At 31.9% G+C, this 16735-nt stretch overlaps 1 protein-coding gene across 1 annotated transcript; it reads right to left on the bottom strand.

The window, feature by feature from the left end:
* Window positions 1-2716: 2716 nt before the first annotated feature.
* On the bottom strand, window positions 2717-3836 carry LOC115978002 (zinc finger protein 6-like). The gene has a single exon (XM_031100034.1). The coding sequence runs from the start codon at window positions 3590-3592 to the stop codon at window positions 2894-2896; it is 699 nt and encodes a 232-aa protein (XP_030955894.1). The 5' UTR covers window positions 3593-3836; the 3' UTR covers window positions 2717-2893.
* Between the last annotated feature and the right edge of the window lie 12899 nt (window positions 3837-16735).

Below are 16735 nucleotides of genomic sequence, written 5' to 3'. Positions count from 1 at the left end.
TTTTGTTGTTGTTGTTGTTGTTGTAGTAGTAATTGTTTCAGTTAGCTAGGGGTTTTATTATTATTAATTTTAACAAGACTTAAAAAAAGAAAAAAAAAAGAAGCTAGCTTTTAGTTTTTTAGTAATATACCAAAAGTTATATATTTTGTATATCACCATGTAAATAAGTTACCTAAAACTATGAGACACCCAAATAGACATAAATTTAAGTGTTTTTGGATTATCTTTTTGTGAAAGCTTATTTGCAATAAGTAAGAGAAATTATAGTTGTACTTAAAAAAAAATCAGGCTTTTAGAAAGCTGTATATAAGTAAATATATAAGGTAGAAAAAAATGTTAATACTGAGGAAAAAAAATCTATAATGAACTGATGCAAAAACTACTCCATATTAGTAGAAATGACATTGAAAAAAATTATATTTGAGAAATGTTCTCAAGTTGACGGGTAAGTCATTAGTATTTTAATATAATTTTAATATATAAAAATATAATGAAAATAATTCAATTCAAAAATTAAGTTTACAAAGTTTATAATAAAGGCTTGCAGAATGGGTTATGTATGGATTTGACTCAAAGGAGTCGGATAAAAATTGGGTATGGGTAAAATTTTTATCGGGCTAAATTGGTTTTCCATTCCTATACCCCTACCCTATTTCCTTTTTAAGACAAAAATACCCTATTGTTTCTTTTAGATTTACACGAGTTAACAAGTCCAGGTTTAATATTGTCAGTTGAGAGAGAGAGAGAGAGAGAGAGAGAGATACAAATTAAGAAAATTAAACAAGTGTTGAGTGGGCTAACCTTTGGTCCGTTAAGAAAATGAGCAATTACAATATACCACTATAAACTATACCCCGTTTAATTACACTTACCACACTAAACTTTCAAAATGCACAATTACCACCCTAAATTATAATATGTGTTTCACTTTGTACCTTATTGTCTATTAGACTTCTAGCTTGCACGGAAAAACATGTGACATGCAACTCATGTGACTTATGCATAAGTGACACCACATAAAAAGATCGAATTTCCAATCTTCAATCTCTTACAACAAAGGTTATGTGGCATCACAAGGGTTAAATTTGTTAAATAATTCTACTTTAAGGGTTTGAAGAGAGGCAATTCAGTATCTTCATGTGGTGACATGTATATAGAGGTCACATGAGTCGCATATGACATGTTTTTCCATCTAATTTTACAACTCAATTGATGGTAGGATGTAAAGTGAAACACTAGTTATAGTTTAGGGTAATAATCGTATATTCTAAAATTAAGTTCATGATGCTAAGTATAAATAAGAGTATAGTTTAAGGTCGTAAAGTGTAATTTTACAAAAAAAAAAAAAAAAAAAAAAAATCCAATTGCTCTCTTTTTATTTGGCCGGCATAAGCTCCATCTTTGCGCAACTTATTGATTGTCAAAAAAAAGGTGCCTACAACTTGGCACTAAAAAGGTGTTTTCTTGTAGTGTTCCTAATTAAATTTTGTCTGGATTTCCTTGGCATGGAAGGAGGGTTTTTCCTTGTATAAGGCAAAGAGATTTTCTTTGATGCGAAAGACAATGATTCTTCTTGATATGGAAGGAAAAAACCTTTTATTATTGAAGAAGTAATTGAGTTTTCCTTGTCCGTTAAAGAATAGAATTAAAGCTCTATAAATAGTATTATTGCAAAATGTTTGGTGATTTTTATCCAAGGTCCTCTCACATGGGGAGAGGGGAAGACTACTAGAAGAACATAGATAGGATTTCTTGGAAGAATAGTTAATTTGGTAGATATTTGGGGATAAAAGAATTTGCGATCATGTGTTAGAGTTTGTTTGTTTTGTGAGTTTGAGAGACTTATTGGGTGCATTGGGGTTTTGGGATTGTGAGTTTATGTATATGAGGTTTGTGAGAGGTTTTGTTTATCTTTGTTAGGTTTGAATGTTGTTTGTGATATGAGTTTGGTTAAGTGTGGTTATATTTTATATTGTTGATAGTGGATTTTTGTTTCAATTACCTATAAACGCAGGTATGAAGTTGATTGAACCACATTAAATATTGTTGTATTATATAGATTTTTTATTGTTTTTGCTAACCTCAAATCACAATAATAGTTTCCGCTATTGCAGAACATATTTTTACCATTTTGATTAAACTACAATACGCCCTATGTAAATATTTTACATTTATGATAAAGAATGAGCCAAATCAATTTGGAAACGAAATCTATTTGATTGGCAGACCTGGGCATTATTTTCTTTGCTCAAGTTAATTGATTCAAATGAGTAGAAGAGAAGGCTAGTTAAAGTCTCACCTAAACTTGAGCCGACGGATGCAGATGGTACAATTTGCCCAAAGTTCAATCCTGACAGCATAAATTAGCAGGTAGAGTAGAACACCAATAGAAATTGTCAAAACTTTGAACTGGTTCGTACGTACAACCTTTAGTTTGGCACTGGGCTTGTTGAACAGACCAACCTTCCCAGTCACTATCAATGGGGGCATTTGTTTATTTCACAAGGCGCGTGTAACTCATTGTGTGTTTTCAGAAACGGAGAACGTGAAACATAATGTTGTGTGCAAAAAGTTTTTCCCCTATCAATTTATGTTATGAGTAGCTTTCTAAGAAAAAAAGAAACAAGTTGAACCTTTCTATGAGATAAAAGGCTAATAATAATGAAAGTAGAGAAACGTTAGTTTCAAAGAGAAAATGAAAAAAGACAGGGACAGGGAAATGCATGTAGATCAAATTGATTTTTTTCTTTTTTCTTTTTTGGGTACAATGTACATGGAAATTGCTTCACTCATGAAAGTCGGAAAATTGGAAAATTACATGCCCCAAGTTCCTAACCTCTCACAAGTTTCTCTCAAGAACAAATCTGATTGAGCTTGACTACTCAAGCCCAAATCATGGACCAGCAGGCCCAAGACTGAGATGTAAATCCAAACTCAAACCCTTATCAAAGTGAGACCCTCCTCCACCAATACCATCTCCGCCAAATCCCTGCACAACTCCACCACGGTTTCCAACCCCATGAGACAAAACTGCCATCATAGATTCCTCAACTCCTCCTGCAGCATAGACACGCCTTCCAGGCACTGTGGTGGCATATACACCACCATTTGGAAGGGCAAAAGGAGTAGCAGTAGTAGTAGAATTGGCTGTTCCTGCAGCTGCATGAGACATGAGAAACCATGAAGGTGAGTGAGAGTGAGGCAGTGGTGCCTGAGCAAAGAGGTGTGGTGGTGGTGAAAAGGCTGATATCATTGGGTTTTGGAGGTGTGAAGTTGCAGCCATAGCCTGTAGGTTTCGACTAGCTTGTAATTGTGCACGCTTTATTAGCTGTCTCTCTTTCTTGTGAGCGTTTTGATGCCCACCCAATGCTTGTGAGTTGGCGAACTCACGGCAACAGTATTGGCACTCGTACTTTCTGCCTTCAATATTATTGGATAGGAAAGCCTCGGATTCTTGTGACCCAGATGGAGATTTGCTTGAATCTGTGTCGTTTTCTTCTGAAACGTTCTGAATGTTGAAGCCAAAAAGCTTTAGAGCTGTGGTAGTACTGTTGGTACTTGGCTTTGTAGGGTAGTGATCAATCTCCGCCATGAGAGAGAGAGAGAGAGAAAGTTGTAAATTAGTAAATATCAGAGATGAGAGAGTCAGATCAGAGAAATGAAAGTGTGTGACAGTGGTGGATGCATGTGGGACTAGTTATATAGGATAAAAAGTTAGGCCACTGTATGAGAGTCTAATCATTTGTGGGATACATAGAAGAAGAAGAGGAACAAGAAAAGAGAGTGTTAGTTGCGAAAATCCCAAGGAGAGGAAAGCAAGTAATACGAAGAACAAGAAGAACCCAGAAGAAGCAAACTTAAGAGGGACTCAATGTGATAAGTTACATAAACAAACCTATATAAGTTATTTCAAAGTCCAAATAAGTCTTTTTCTAATGCAAATTTGTATATCTCATAAGTCATTTTCCTTGGGTTCTTTGCAACTTCGTATAGACTAGCTCGCATGCAATACCTGGAAAATGATTAGGTATTTATGTTCCCAATTTCATATATCTCTCTTTTTTAATATAATTTTGATAAAGGTACGTACGAAACTATATATGATGGGCATGATTGAAACGTTCAAATCTAACACATGTGTCTCTCACATCGTTACTCAATGACCCACATGTCATAACCATCATGTGTGTTTTGCCTATATCCAACATATTACATCACATCACCACCGCAAGACTTGGGTTAGTTCAGAAAAATTGAACCTAACGTACATTGGTAATTCAATTCCATGGACATGGAGAGCTTTCTTTTTCCTAATAAGAGCTCTGTTGTCAAACTGCGTGGGAGGAAGAGTGTGTGATTGCTTTGAGGATTGAGGTGCTACATGGGTCCACCCTGACCCGGCCATGACGTATAAAGCTAAAGATAGATTATCTTAACCATGTTTGCGTGATTGACGTTGAGGTTTTGCTTTGTTTATTATGGGAAAATCTGTTCGAATCTTACTAACTACCATGATTTGGGTTCAAAGTCTTTCACTCTTTCTTTTCTTTTTCTTTTTTAACAAAAAATCAAGCTTCACATGCTTATTCACAAGCTATGCTTATATATGGATCAACTGTGATTGGTTCATCAAAATATATGTTTATTCACATGCTTATTCACAAGCTATGCTTAACATGTTTCTAGCGCGCGTGGGCGACACTACATGCGTATTTTTTTAGGACACAGCACTTAAAAAAATTGAAACTTTTTTTTTTTTGCCATCATATTAATTAATCTTTTAAAATTATTAATTCTCTACATCAGTATTTTAAATCTTAAATTTGTAAAGAATACTAAATTATTGTCTGATAACTGAAAGTCTGAAATTAACTAAAATTCATTTATTACAAGTTCTAGTTAGATTTAATATTTTTCGTATGAATTGCTTTATTTTGCTTTTCATTTGTTCTTCTGTTTTTATGCATGTTACAATTTTTTAATTAAATGAATATTACAATTTTTTAAGCATTAGATTATATATATATTACAATTTTTTCTTATGGGTTGCCCGAGTTATAGTAACTCGCATAACAGTGAAATAAAAGCATTAGACATTTTATAGGATTAAAAGATTTTGAAAGATCTAGCTTTTATTGTCAAAGTGTAGTAATGATTCTAATGAATACTAAAGTGTTACTTCTAGTTGAAACCAACTAATTAAATGTCACTATCACAAATTCTGTTGGTTCAAAGAAACCCAAAACCAAACGAATTAAGTTTGATTAAAATAAATATGATATTCTTTAAGCAAATTTGATTACTAATTCTTATCTGTAGGCTACTTTGTATTTTAAGTGTTTGTTTTTAACATGTTTCAATTGATTCCGATTCCTTTGATTTTTTAAAATAAAAGTTGGCAATGAGCTTATATATATATATATATATATATAAATTTTCATTAAACTAGATTTGGTATTCTTTTAAAAATTTAATTACTAATTCTTATTGATGGATTTTTGTAGGCTACTTTGTATTTTAAATGTGTAATGTTTTCAATATGTTTAATTTATTTTAAAATTTTAACATGCTTGTTCAATCAAAGTTGCAAGTGATTAAATCTTAAGTGAAGAATACCGAAACTCATCTAATCTAAGAAATGATATCTACCCAAAGTGTACTATACTACTAGGAAAGAAGGATCCGAGTGGAGGAAAAAGTAAAAGGCTGACCCAATCTCCCCACATGCAACCCATGGCTCACTTGGTGGCTCACAACCCACTATCATTTGGTCTAAAACATTATTTTAATTAACTCTTTGTAGATACGAACTGTTATATCAAACTTAATATTTATTTCTTTATGAATAAAGTTTAGTTACAAAATTAGTTGTAGTTTAACGCTACAACATTACTTAATAAAATAAATATTACTACATATTTTAAAAATCTAACCATTAAATTGCATATTTTTTATGCTTTTAATATATATGTCAAATTTTGTGTTAATCAAATACTATTTATTATAAGATCTATATATTTATATTTTATGCATAATTTTAAATTACAAAAACTTACAATTTAAACAATTTATTGATAACATAGCTATTAATTTTTAATTTTCTAGAAATTTTACAAGCATGGAGGATATAAGAAGAAAATGTAATCCAATGATGGATTTGTCAAAATTCACCCAATAAAAAGAGATTAAGGGTTGTAACCATAAGCTATAAACAACTTTGTAACTAAAATTTATTTTTTCTTTATTCTACTTAACACATTTCTCTCTCTCTAATTTATTCCTTCTTTTCCCTTTTTTCGGCCAAATTTTTCTGGCATCACAACTTTAAAATTTGGCATATTGAATAAACAATACCAATAGATGTATTGAATTACTGTTCATATGTTATTTATGAATGTTAAAATGTTGAGCCTGGTGCATGAAATTTTGCATGAAATTTTTACAAGTGTTTAGTTATATTTTTAGCGAAATTCTAGTTTGACTAGACTAATGAGAATGCTCTAACCCAACACAAAAATAAATTGAACCCTAATCCTTTGACTAGCACCATCCGTTGTTTGCCAAACTTTAAATCCACCAAAATCAAAGACCCACCCCAAGACACTGTCGTATCTAGGGAAAAAAAATGATAAGATTTCAAAAAGTTGTACATTAGCTTATGGTAAAACCAAGTTGGCATTTTAAGCTACAACAAACAAACACCTTATTAAAACAATTGTTACAAAGATTTAGACCTATTTAATGCATTATATTGTAATTTAGTTTTTATTATAAAATAACAAAAGCCTTAGTCACCAAATTTTACTTGTAATTTATTTCTTTGTAATAATGTTATGATTTTAATTCCTTATTTGTAACTTACAATTATCTTAATTCTATATAAAGGAATCCTTGGAATGCTTGATATGGTAGATAGAATATGAAAGAAATAGAAGGAAAAAGACAAAGGCGAGGTGGGTTTTATGTACATTATTTGTGAGCAAAGAATGGTGTTCCTTATGCTTTGATATAACTACCCATGAAGCCTATACAACATATGTGGTTGTCTTATTGTATCTTAACGCTGACTAGAGTTGTGCGGCCAATCCGTCAACCCGCCAAAACCGACCCAATCCGATTCAACCCACCGAATTGGGTCAGTTTTTAGAGCTTAGTGGATTGGGTTATAATTTTTTTTTTAGAGCAGATCGGGTTGGGTTTGGATCATAAAATTCATTTGATGTATATATACATTGATATTATTAACCGTCCATTCCATTATATGTTATTATTCATTTGAATATATATATATATATATATACACATTCAGATGATGTGGAAAAAATTAATATTATTTGTTGTAAACATATTTTATTATTATTATGAAGAATAGAATTATTTTATTATTATTTAAACAACATAACTAACAGAATCCAAAGTCATCACTGTATCTATATATAACTCTAATTAAACTTGTCTTATTGTATGCAATTTAATTTTCTTAATTTGCCGCAACTCTGTAATTATAAATGTGATAAAATTTCTCAATGTTTCTTGCAAACCAAACAAGTCGCCCCCAAATATAGGAATGCTTAAAGCGATTGATAAGGATGGCGAATTGAAGTGAAATGTTTGGGTCTTTTGTTGGGATCAGATCGACAAGCACTTTGGTTTAAACAGCTCACGCGCTTGCAAATTTGATACTCAAATTAAAAGTCCTAACTTCAAAGGACTTGAAACTATAATAATGTAAATTAATGGTGGTGTAGGACCCAGCTCCAATCAGTGATGTTGGACACACATAGTCACAGTGAAGGGACGATAGAAAGTAGAAGATTAGGTAAAAGGGAAATAGATTTTGAAAGAAAAACGAGGCACATGGATTGGAGATGTGTTAACCCCTTCATGCATGGAAACACATGTGAGTGCGGAATGAGCCCCCACAACCACAACCACAATCTCTCTCTTTCTTCATCAACAAGTACTGCTGTTTGTTGAGAATGAGCTCGATCCTTTTGTAATTATGTTTCCCACCTAATATAAAAATAAAAAACTCCCCTGATAAGAGTCCTTCTTCATGCTTTTTTATGGAGATGATTGAGGTAATGCAGATGTTAACATTTAAAGATTTCCCGAATCTTTGAACATGACCCCACACTAGTTTGTGCTTTCTGAGGAAAATCTAAGACAAGGACCTATATCAAAATACACCTAGTAAATTATTATATAGTATATACATATTGTCAAGCAGTGCTATAGAATTAATATTATCCAATTACGATTATAATACAACAACAGAACAGTAAACCGACCACTTGCATTGTCTTTTCTTCACTTCTATATATGGTTGATCAATTCTATGAGACACAATTAGAGTTACAATAGAGAACTCCCTACTAGTCCAAATGGTTCTAACCTACTTTCCTTGAATGGGTGAGGTTGGCTGGAATCTAAAATATAAACATCTCTCTCTGTGGTTTACCTAAGCATTATATAGTCTGTGGCCTACCTTCGCAATATCATAGCGGCAACATCTTTGATATTGTATCCCCACGAAATTTGATTGGGACATAGCTACTGATTTGGTTTTTTTTTCTTCCCCCAAATTGACGGCAAGAACTGAACTCAATGTCTTTCTTCTATCTAGGTCTTCGTGTTGTAGTTGTACGTTATGCTAAAGTGTCTTTGGAAGCACTCATAATTTTGAAAACTATCTTGGACATGAGAAAGGTTTCACACACAAATAATAGGAATGAATAAGAAAAAATATATAATAACACACAAAACAAAAAACAAAAAACAAAAAGAACAGCAACAATTTATGTGGTTCTACCTTAGCTTTACATCCATGGGTGACAATCATTACAGAATTTCATTAACGAATATGAAGATTATAAAAGTAATAAAGAGGCACTCTCTCCTACCCTAAATATACACTACACTCAAAGAATTTACTCTCTCACAAATAAGAAAAATTAGAGAGAAATTTGTTAGATATATTTCAACAATTTACTTTTGTGATTAACAAAAATGAACAATATACAGATCTAAATATAAGCAATAACACAAATAGATGTAATAAGCAAAAGCAATAAATAGAGATACAGTATATATAAGAAGAAATCTACAAATAATTAAAAACTTACAGACCAAATGCGTAAAGGATGAATGATTTAGATCAAGTCTTGTGTTTAACACAATCTCCTTAAAGCAGATTTCGCCCCTCACACAATCTGTGGTGCTTTGAGACTCACAGACGTCTGCCTCCCAGGATAAAATAATTTATATCACGGAGAAGAAGTACACAAGGTCCGTGTTTTGCAAACTACTTTATGTCTCTTTCTCTCTCTTTGACTCAAATGAATGCACTAAAATTTCCTTTCTTGAAGAGTTTTTCTAAAATAATTGTTTTTATGAATGAGGGGCTATGAAATATACGTTTACACACACTGTTTTAGAAAAAAAAAAAAAAAAGTGATTTTATATTGTGTGAGGGGCTACATCTTTGATATTGTATCCCCACGAAATTTGATTGGGACATAGCTACTGATTTGTTTTTTTTTCTCTTCCCCCAAATTGACGGCAAGAATTGAACTCAATGTCTTTCTTCTATCTAGGTCTTCGTGTTGTAGTTGTACGTTATGCTAAAGTGTCTTTGGAAGCACTCATAATTTTGAAAACTATTATGGACATGAGAAAGGTTTCACACACAAATAATAGGTATGAATAATAAAAAATATATAATAACACACGCAAACAAAAAAACAAAAAACAAAAAGAACAGCAATAATTTATGTGGTTCTACCTTAGCTTTACCTCCATGGGTGACAATCATTACAGAATTTCATTAATGAATATGAAGATTATTAAAGTAATAAAGAGGCACTCTCTCCTACCCTAAATATACACTACACTCAAAGAATTTACTCTCTCACAAATAAGAAAAATTAGAGAGAAATTTGTTGGATATATTTCAACAAATTACTTTGTGATTAACAAAAATGAACAACATATAAATCTAAATATAAGCAATAACACAAATAGATATAATAAGCAAAAGCAATAAATAGATACGGTATATATAAGAAGAAATCTGCAAATAATTAAAAACTTACAGACCAAATGCGTGAAAGATGAATGATTCAGATTAAGTCTTGTGTTTGACACAATATCCTTAAAGCAAATTTCGCCTCTCACATAATCTGTGCTGCTTTGAAACTCACAAACGTTTGTCTCCCAGGATAAAATGATTTACAGCATGGTCTGTGTTCTGCGAACTACTCTATGCCTCTTTCTTTCTCTTTGACTCAAATGAATGCACTAAATATTTCCTCTCTTGAAGAGTCTTTCTAAAAAAATTGTTTTTATGAATGAGGGACTATGAAATATACGTTATTGAACAGACACACACTGTTTTAGAAAATAACTACTCTATACATACTTACTGATTCAAAAAATAAAATAATAAAATATTAAGCCCAACTCAATATCTAACCCAAAACTCATATTGTCTATCATTTCCTATGTGGGACTCAAGAATTCTTACCACTCCAAATCATGTTCAAGTAGATCCATTAAGAGTCAATTTCTTATTTACTTCATAATATTTATCTAACAAAATTTCACTTTCTCCGGTCGCGGCACTACGTACTCTCACACGAGAAGAAATAACCAACGCCAGATCACATAATTGGAGAACTAGTCCAAGACCGAGCATATCATATACTATATATTATAGCAGAAGCTGAAAGAAAGTTGATTCTTACAATTAAGAAGGTGTTGACAAATAGGATAACTACCTATCTAAAATTCAGACACGTTTAAGTTAAAAAACGATACATTACATTGTTTGATAACGCTACAACACCGTTTAAAAGCGATAAACTATAATGTTTCACTCGTATAATTAATTGGAGAGCTCCAATTTGAAGCTAAACAAAAATCGGCTAAGAAATGTTACCTACTTGAATAAAAGAAGATCATCATTAAGTGGGTTAATTATAAATCCATGTGGCACTACCTTATGTGTAATCATTCAAGCCAAAATTATGTTTCGTTGGTTGCTTTTGTGTCTATACTCTATAGTGTTTGTAAATGGGACCTTTTTTTTTTTTTTTTTTTTTTGAGAAACCTCCCTTCTCAGGAAGGGAGGTTTGTAAATGGGGCCTGATTTGCATGTTTGGGTTACTTTGAATTCAGATTAAACTTTGCACTGTTCTTATATTTTATTTTGGTATTCTATATATTTGCTATTGTTGCATTCCATATGTTTGATGAAATCCCTTTAAGAATTAATATGTTATCTTTGGATTCGATTTTTCCTACCCTCGTATATATTGTGATAAATCTAAATGATTTATTCATTTTGATACCATGATTATGAATATATTTTTCAAGGACGAAGTCTACAAGATATCAGCATGCATGATGGATCCACTCGAAGGAAATCAAATTATTCTGTCAGATCGATAAGCAAATATCACTTTGTTGTGTACTACAAAGTATGTTTAAAGTGGTTTGAGTATACATAACTCAAGCACAAAAATAAGGCAAAATTAAATACCACATGTTATTTGACTTACTAATGCAGTTTTGAAAAATTTTAATTGCTGCAACTTTAATTGATATAATGGTTCAGTTTTGGGCACCATTCATCGAACGAGTTAATTGTCCATTTTAGACGCGTTGATTACGGAACATTTTTGTTGGGCTCAAATATTTATGTTAATTATTTTATCTGGTGGCATAATTCATCTTGATTCTATTATAGTTTTTGCAGATTATACCATGATGCTAGGAAAATTATCACCTGATTCAGTTCAATAACAACTAACAAGCTTTTTATTACAAGAATAAGACAATGATGGGTATAATTTGGGGAACATGCTAGGCAAAGATAGATAAATTTTAGTGCAGCCACCCAAAATCGCCATGATTGCTGGAACTGCTTTTTTTTTTTTTTTTTTTTTTTTTTTTTTTTTTAAGGCAATTATATATGATTTATGCTTGGTATTTTCGTAGGATTGGTTCTGATTTAGGTATTTTGAGTATTTTAGTTCATTTGGTTTGTGGTATCTGACCATGGTGTTTGTAAAATAGGGATAAAGAAACCCAATTATTCTTTTCTTTTCCTTTTTCTGCGAATTAAGGCCAAGGAAATATTTCATATATGGTGATTATATTAATTCTATTGTATATTATTATTTTTCTTACCCTCATTGTATTTGTTTAAGTCCATAAAATTATTTTCCTAAAAAAAAGAAGTCCATATTATTATTGTTACAATTAGTGGATATACACATGTTTTGATCTTATCCACCTTGAGATATATATACATATACTTGATTGCCGTTTTGGTATTTATGGAATGATCCAAAGGCATGCATGGTTGGTAGAGATGTAGAATAGGAATTAGGATGAGAGAAAAGAGGACTTTCACCTTCTTTAGTTTATCAAAAAGAACAGCTTCATGAATAAAAAAATGTTTTTGCTTTCTGAATTTCAAGAAAAATATTGACTTGAATCTTCTTCTTCTTCTTTTTTATTTTTTATTTTTTAAGTTCAAGCCTAACAAGATTCAAATACTAACTCAGGTTTGTGTTTTCTTTGATCTTGTTTTCACTTTTTTCCCCCTAAGATTTATTAAAATGTTAAATTTGAGGTCCAATTCAGTTGTGATTTGTGACAAAGGTTATACTTTTTATTCCCCCCCCCCCCCCCCCCAAAATCTCTCTAATTGAATATTATAACTTGGAAAAAAAAAAGCATAAGTTTCAAACACTCCGGAGAAAGAGCTACCTAAACACAGAAGGCTCATTGACACAAATAAAATTGCATCAAAACCAATACTATAATTAATAATAGCACAATGCATTAGATTTCATGCTTGATCATGTTCATATGTCAGCTTTAGAAGAATTAATACAACCACAAAAATTAATATCCGTGAAGTAGGTCTAGAGTCAAGACAAGTTGGATTAAGTCAGCAAATTAGGGAAAGAGAGAATTTAAATAGGTTGCAAACAAAGTAGATAGGACATTTGGACGGACGGCTACGCATGTGCAACACGACAAGTAATGCAAAGGTGTGTTTGCAAGCGGTTACATGATAATAAAAAGGTTAATGATTTAATCAAGATCTATATTCCTAATTCATGTGAACTAGGCTTTGAGAAAATGAGGGCTATCCATTTTGTACTTTTCAAGGTATGTTTAATTAGTTTATTTAAAAATTGATAAAATTTCTGATGGTTGTATAAGAGATCTGAGATTTAATCTCTGCCTATACCAAAAATTGATTAGTGTCTTAATCTGATGATAAAGAGTTATCATCAGGAGCGGACGTTATAGGTTGAAACTTTCTAAAAAAAAATTACTTTACCTAAAAAGGGTATTTAATTTTGTTTATCTAAAGGTTAGTCAAGTTTAATTATAAAATCTATTGTGGTGATTTCATATTACATTGTAAGAGTAATTATTCAGTATTCCAGTAATACAGTAACATGATATACTTCCTACTCTCAAATAATAGTAAGTTTCATTAAAAATTAGTACTTAATAATTAAGAAAAAGTTTTCGTAGCTAAAAATAAAATAAAATAATATGAGAAAATATAAGGAAAGTGATAGGTGGAGGTATTGTATTATCTACCAGTCTCCCAAAAAAAAAAAATCCCTCTTGATGAATTATTTTTTAAATTTGTAGAGATTGCCTTAGATGCATTTAGTAGATGCGTTGGGCTTGACAATGCTTGTAGGGTCTTCGGTTTTGCTTCCATCTTTTTTTATGTGTGAAATTATGGGCTATGATATTAGGCCTACAAAGCCCACTCACTTAATTCCTTGCCTTTTAGTTCTTAGTCCAAGGTTGCTCATCTCTCTACGAACATTTTGAGCCCAAGTCTTTAAACAAAAAGACATTAGGTTCCCCTTTTCTTTTTTCGATAAACAAAGGTGTTCAAGCCTCTCTGAATATCTGACTATTTCATAGAGTATATGCAGTCCTCCTGTCCCACGCACACCATGTTATTATAGGAAGGAATCCCATAAGAGTGACCCCAAGATGTTTTGAACTCAGAATTTCATGAATATCATGAGGCCTTAGAAACAATTAAGCCAACCTCTTGAGGTTAACATTAAGTTCCTTGAAAAAGAAACAATCTCTTCTATTTTATTTCCGCACATGCTAGGTTTCCTAAAACATGATTCCCTTTTATAAAAATTTTAATCTCAAATTTATGTTGTGCAAAATACATAATTGATAGAATAATATGTTAAAATTTGCAGGGTGGTACACCCTCATTGGAATCAAGGGTTTAAAATTATTAACCGACACAAAATGGGATATCTACATTAGCCATAATCTCTTCAATTTTTTTCACTAGTTTTTGGTTAAATGCAATTATGCAATTTCATGAGCTTCTACACTTATTAGACTTTAAGGTATGGAGCTATCAAATGAGGAGCGAAGCCAAATTTTTTTAAATGAAACATTCTTCGGCACAATAGTTGGTTATTTATAAATAAGATTAAAGTATATTTTTGGCCCTTAAAGTTTGTGTTTGTTTTCATTTTGCCTTTTAAGCTTTAAAATTTTCATTTTGACCCTTTATGTTTGATTTCATTTTTATATTTGCCTTACCGTTCATTTCAATTAGTAATCTAACGATCTATAGTATCTTTTTTTGCCCATAATTTTGAAAAGGTACTTAACAGTGAGACTACTGACAGAAATGAATAGAAGAGTCAATATGAAAATTTAATCAAATATGAAGAGCCAAATGAGGAATTTAGAAATATAAATGGCCAAGATGTAAATGAACTTTATGACCTAAAAATATACTTTAGTCTATAAAATATCTATCAAGGTTGATAACAAAACGATCTATAATGATTTCATCATCAGCTCCCACTCTCAACCCAAAAAAAAAAAAAAAAAAACTCACATTCTAAACATGCCCCAATAATAAAGAGAATGATGCAAAAAAGAATCTGAGGTACTAGCAAAAACAAGCCTCGATGGTGTAGGACCGACTATAAGTCTAATATTATTTGCACACCACAAGGCAGTCAAACTATAAGTCTATAAAAGCATCTGCACCAGTGTGTGTAAAATAGGAAAATATTTTCTCCCTTCCTGAGAAGGGAGGTTTCTCAAAAAAAAAAAAAAAGAAAGGAAAATATGTGAAATTTACACATTTTGGCCTCAAAACTGCCGACATCAGTCCGTGTATACCACGAATTTTTTTTTAAAATAACAATAAATATTAAAAAATTTAGTTAATTGTCATATTTCAAAACAATTTTGAAAAATAACATCTCGAGTATCTAAAACTCGAGTTCCAGATGGAACTCGAGTTTTTAAGTCTCGATTTTGGAGAAAAAAAATTCCGCTGAAAATCGAGTTTTAAAGACTCGATTTCCATAAATTGCAAAAAACGCCGCTATATGGCTTTAAAACGTCACTATAGGGATTAAAAACGCCACTATAGGGTACCCTAAACCTGCTACTTAGGAAAATTTTTTTGCAGGAAAACGCCGCTATAGGGCTTTAAAACGTCACTGTAAAGACTTAAAAACGCCACTATAAGTGAAATTTTTTGCATAAAACTCGAGTCTTAAAGACTCGAGATCCATGTGTCATTTTCCCACTCAGAACGCGAGTTTTTAGCACTCGAGTTCTAAGATGGATCTCGAGTTTTAAAAACTCGAGATGCTACTTTTCTAAATTGTTTCAAACCGTTCCTAACTTACTATTTTGAATCACCCTCTGAATCTATTTTGCACAAAACCTCTGTATACCACTATAGATTTTCATTTTTGCTAGTAATTGTGTAAACATTAACGGTTACTGTAGCTTTTCATCTTAATATTTTATTAATTTCTCTATCTCTCTTCCTCTTCTCTCTCCTTCGTTTCACTGTAAAACCCAGCCACCAACAACCATCCAACACCACCACCAGTCACAACCCATTAAAAATTTGTTCATCCTATTACAAAACCCAATCAACTGATCAACTAGAAAACCAAAATCAAACCCATCATCGCCCACCCAGCACCGTAAACCAACACACTGCAACCCAACGAAGAAGAACTCAACGGAGATTTGAAGAAGAACCCAACGAAAGATCTGAAGAAGAAGAAGAAGAAGAACCAACGGAGATTCGAAGAAGAACCCATTGAGATCCAAAAACCCATCACCGCCCACCCACCACCGTAACCCAGTACCGCAACCCAATGAAGAAGGAAGAAGAAGTAGAAGAAAGAGAAGAGGCGGAGAGCTAAGAGCGAACTGAGAGGCGAGAGAGTTTTGATACTGTAGGTTAAAAGAACAAAAAATTAATATTTCAAGAAAATAAAGTGCATAATAGAAGTCTGAAATACGGGTGTTTTGCAAAGTTGCTGTATAAAATAGAAAAAGTAAGATTTTATTCTGAAATAAAAGGAAAATTTTAACCCGACTGATGTGAATTCTCTGAGAAGGATGTCAATGACATGACCACAAGACTATTGCCCCTTGGAAAAGGACAATAACAATCTAGACACGTTAAAACTTCATTTGAAAGAGAAGATGGGCGAAGGAATGGATTAGAAAGGATCTTTAAAGCATATTTCATCTATTTACTTTATGATTACTTATCTTATCTCAAAACCATGTAAAAAATAATACTTTATTTTTTTTTTTTTTTTTTTGAGAATCAAAAAATAATACTTTAACTTGGAAAGAAACTTAAACACTTACAAAGTTATTTATAAGC

Source organism: Quercus lobata, chromosome 2 (assembly GCF_001633185.2).
Source record: "Quercus lobata isolate SW786 chromosome 2, ValleyOak3.0 Primary Assembly, whole genome shotgun sequence".
Taxonomy (NCBI): Eukaryota; Viridiplantae; Streptophyta; class Magnoliopsida; order Fagales; family Fagaceae; genus Quercus; species Quercus lobata.
The sequence above is the reverse complement of the archived record's forward strand: the minus strand, read 5'-3'. Positions and strand labels throughout refer to the sequence as shown.

Excerpts from the sequence above, each read along its gene's own strand:
- LOC115978002 (XM_031100034.1), bottom strand. The coding sequence starts at position 3,592 with ATGGCGGAGATTGATCACTACCCTACAAAGCCAAGTACCAACAGTACT.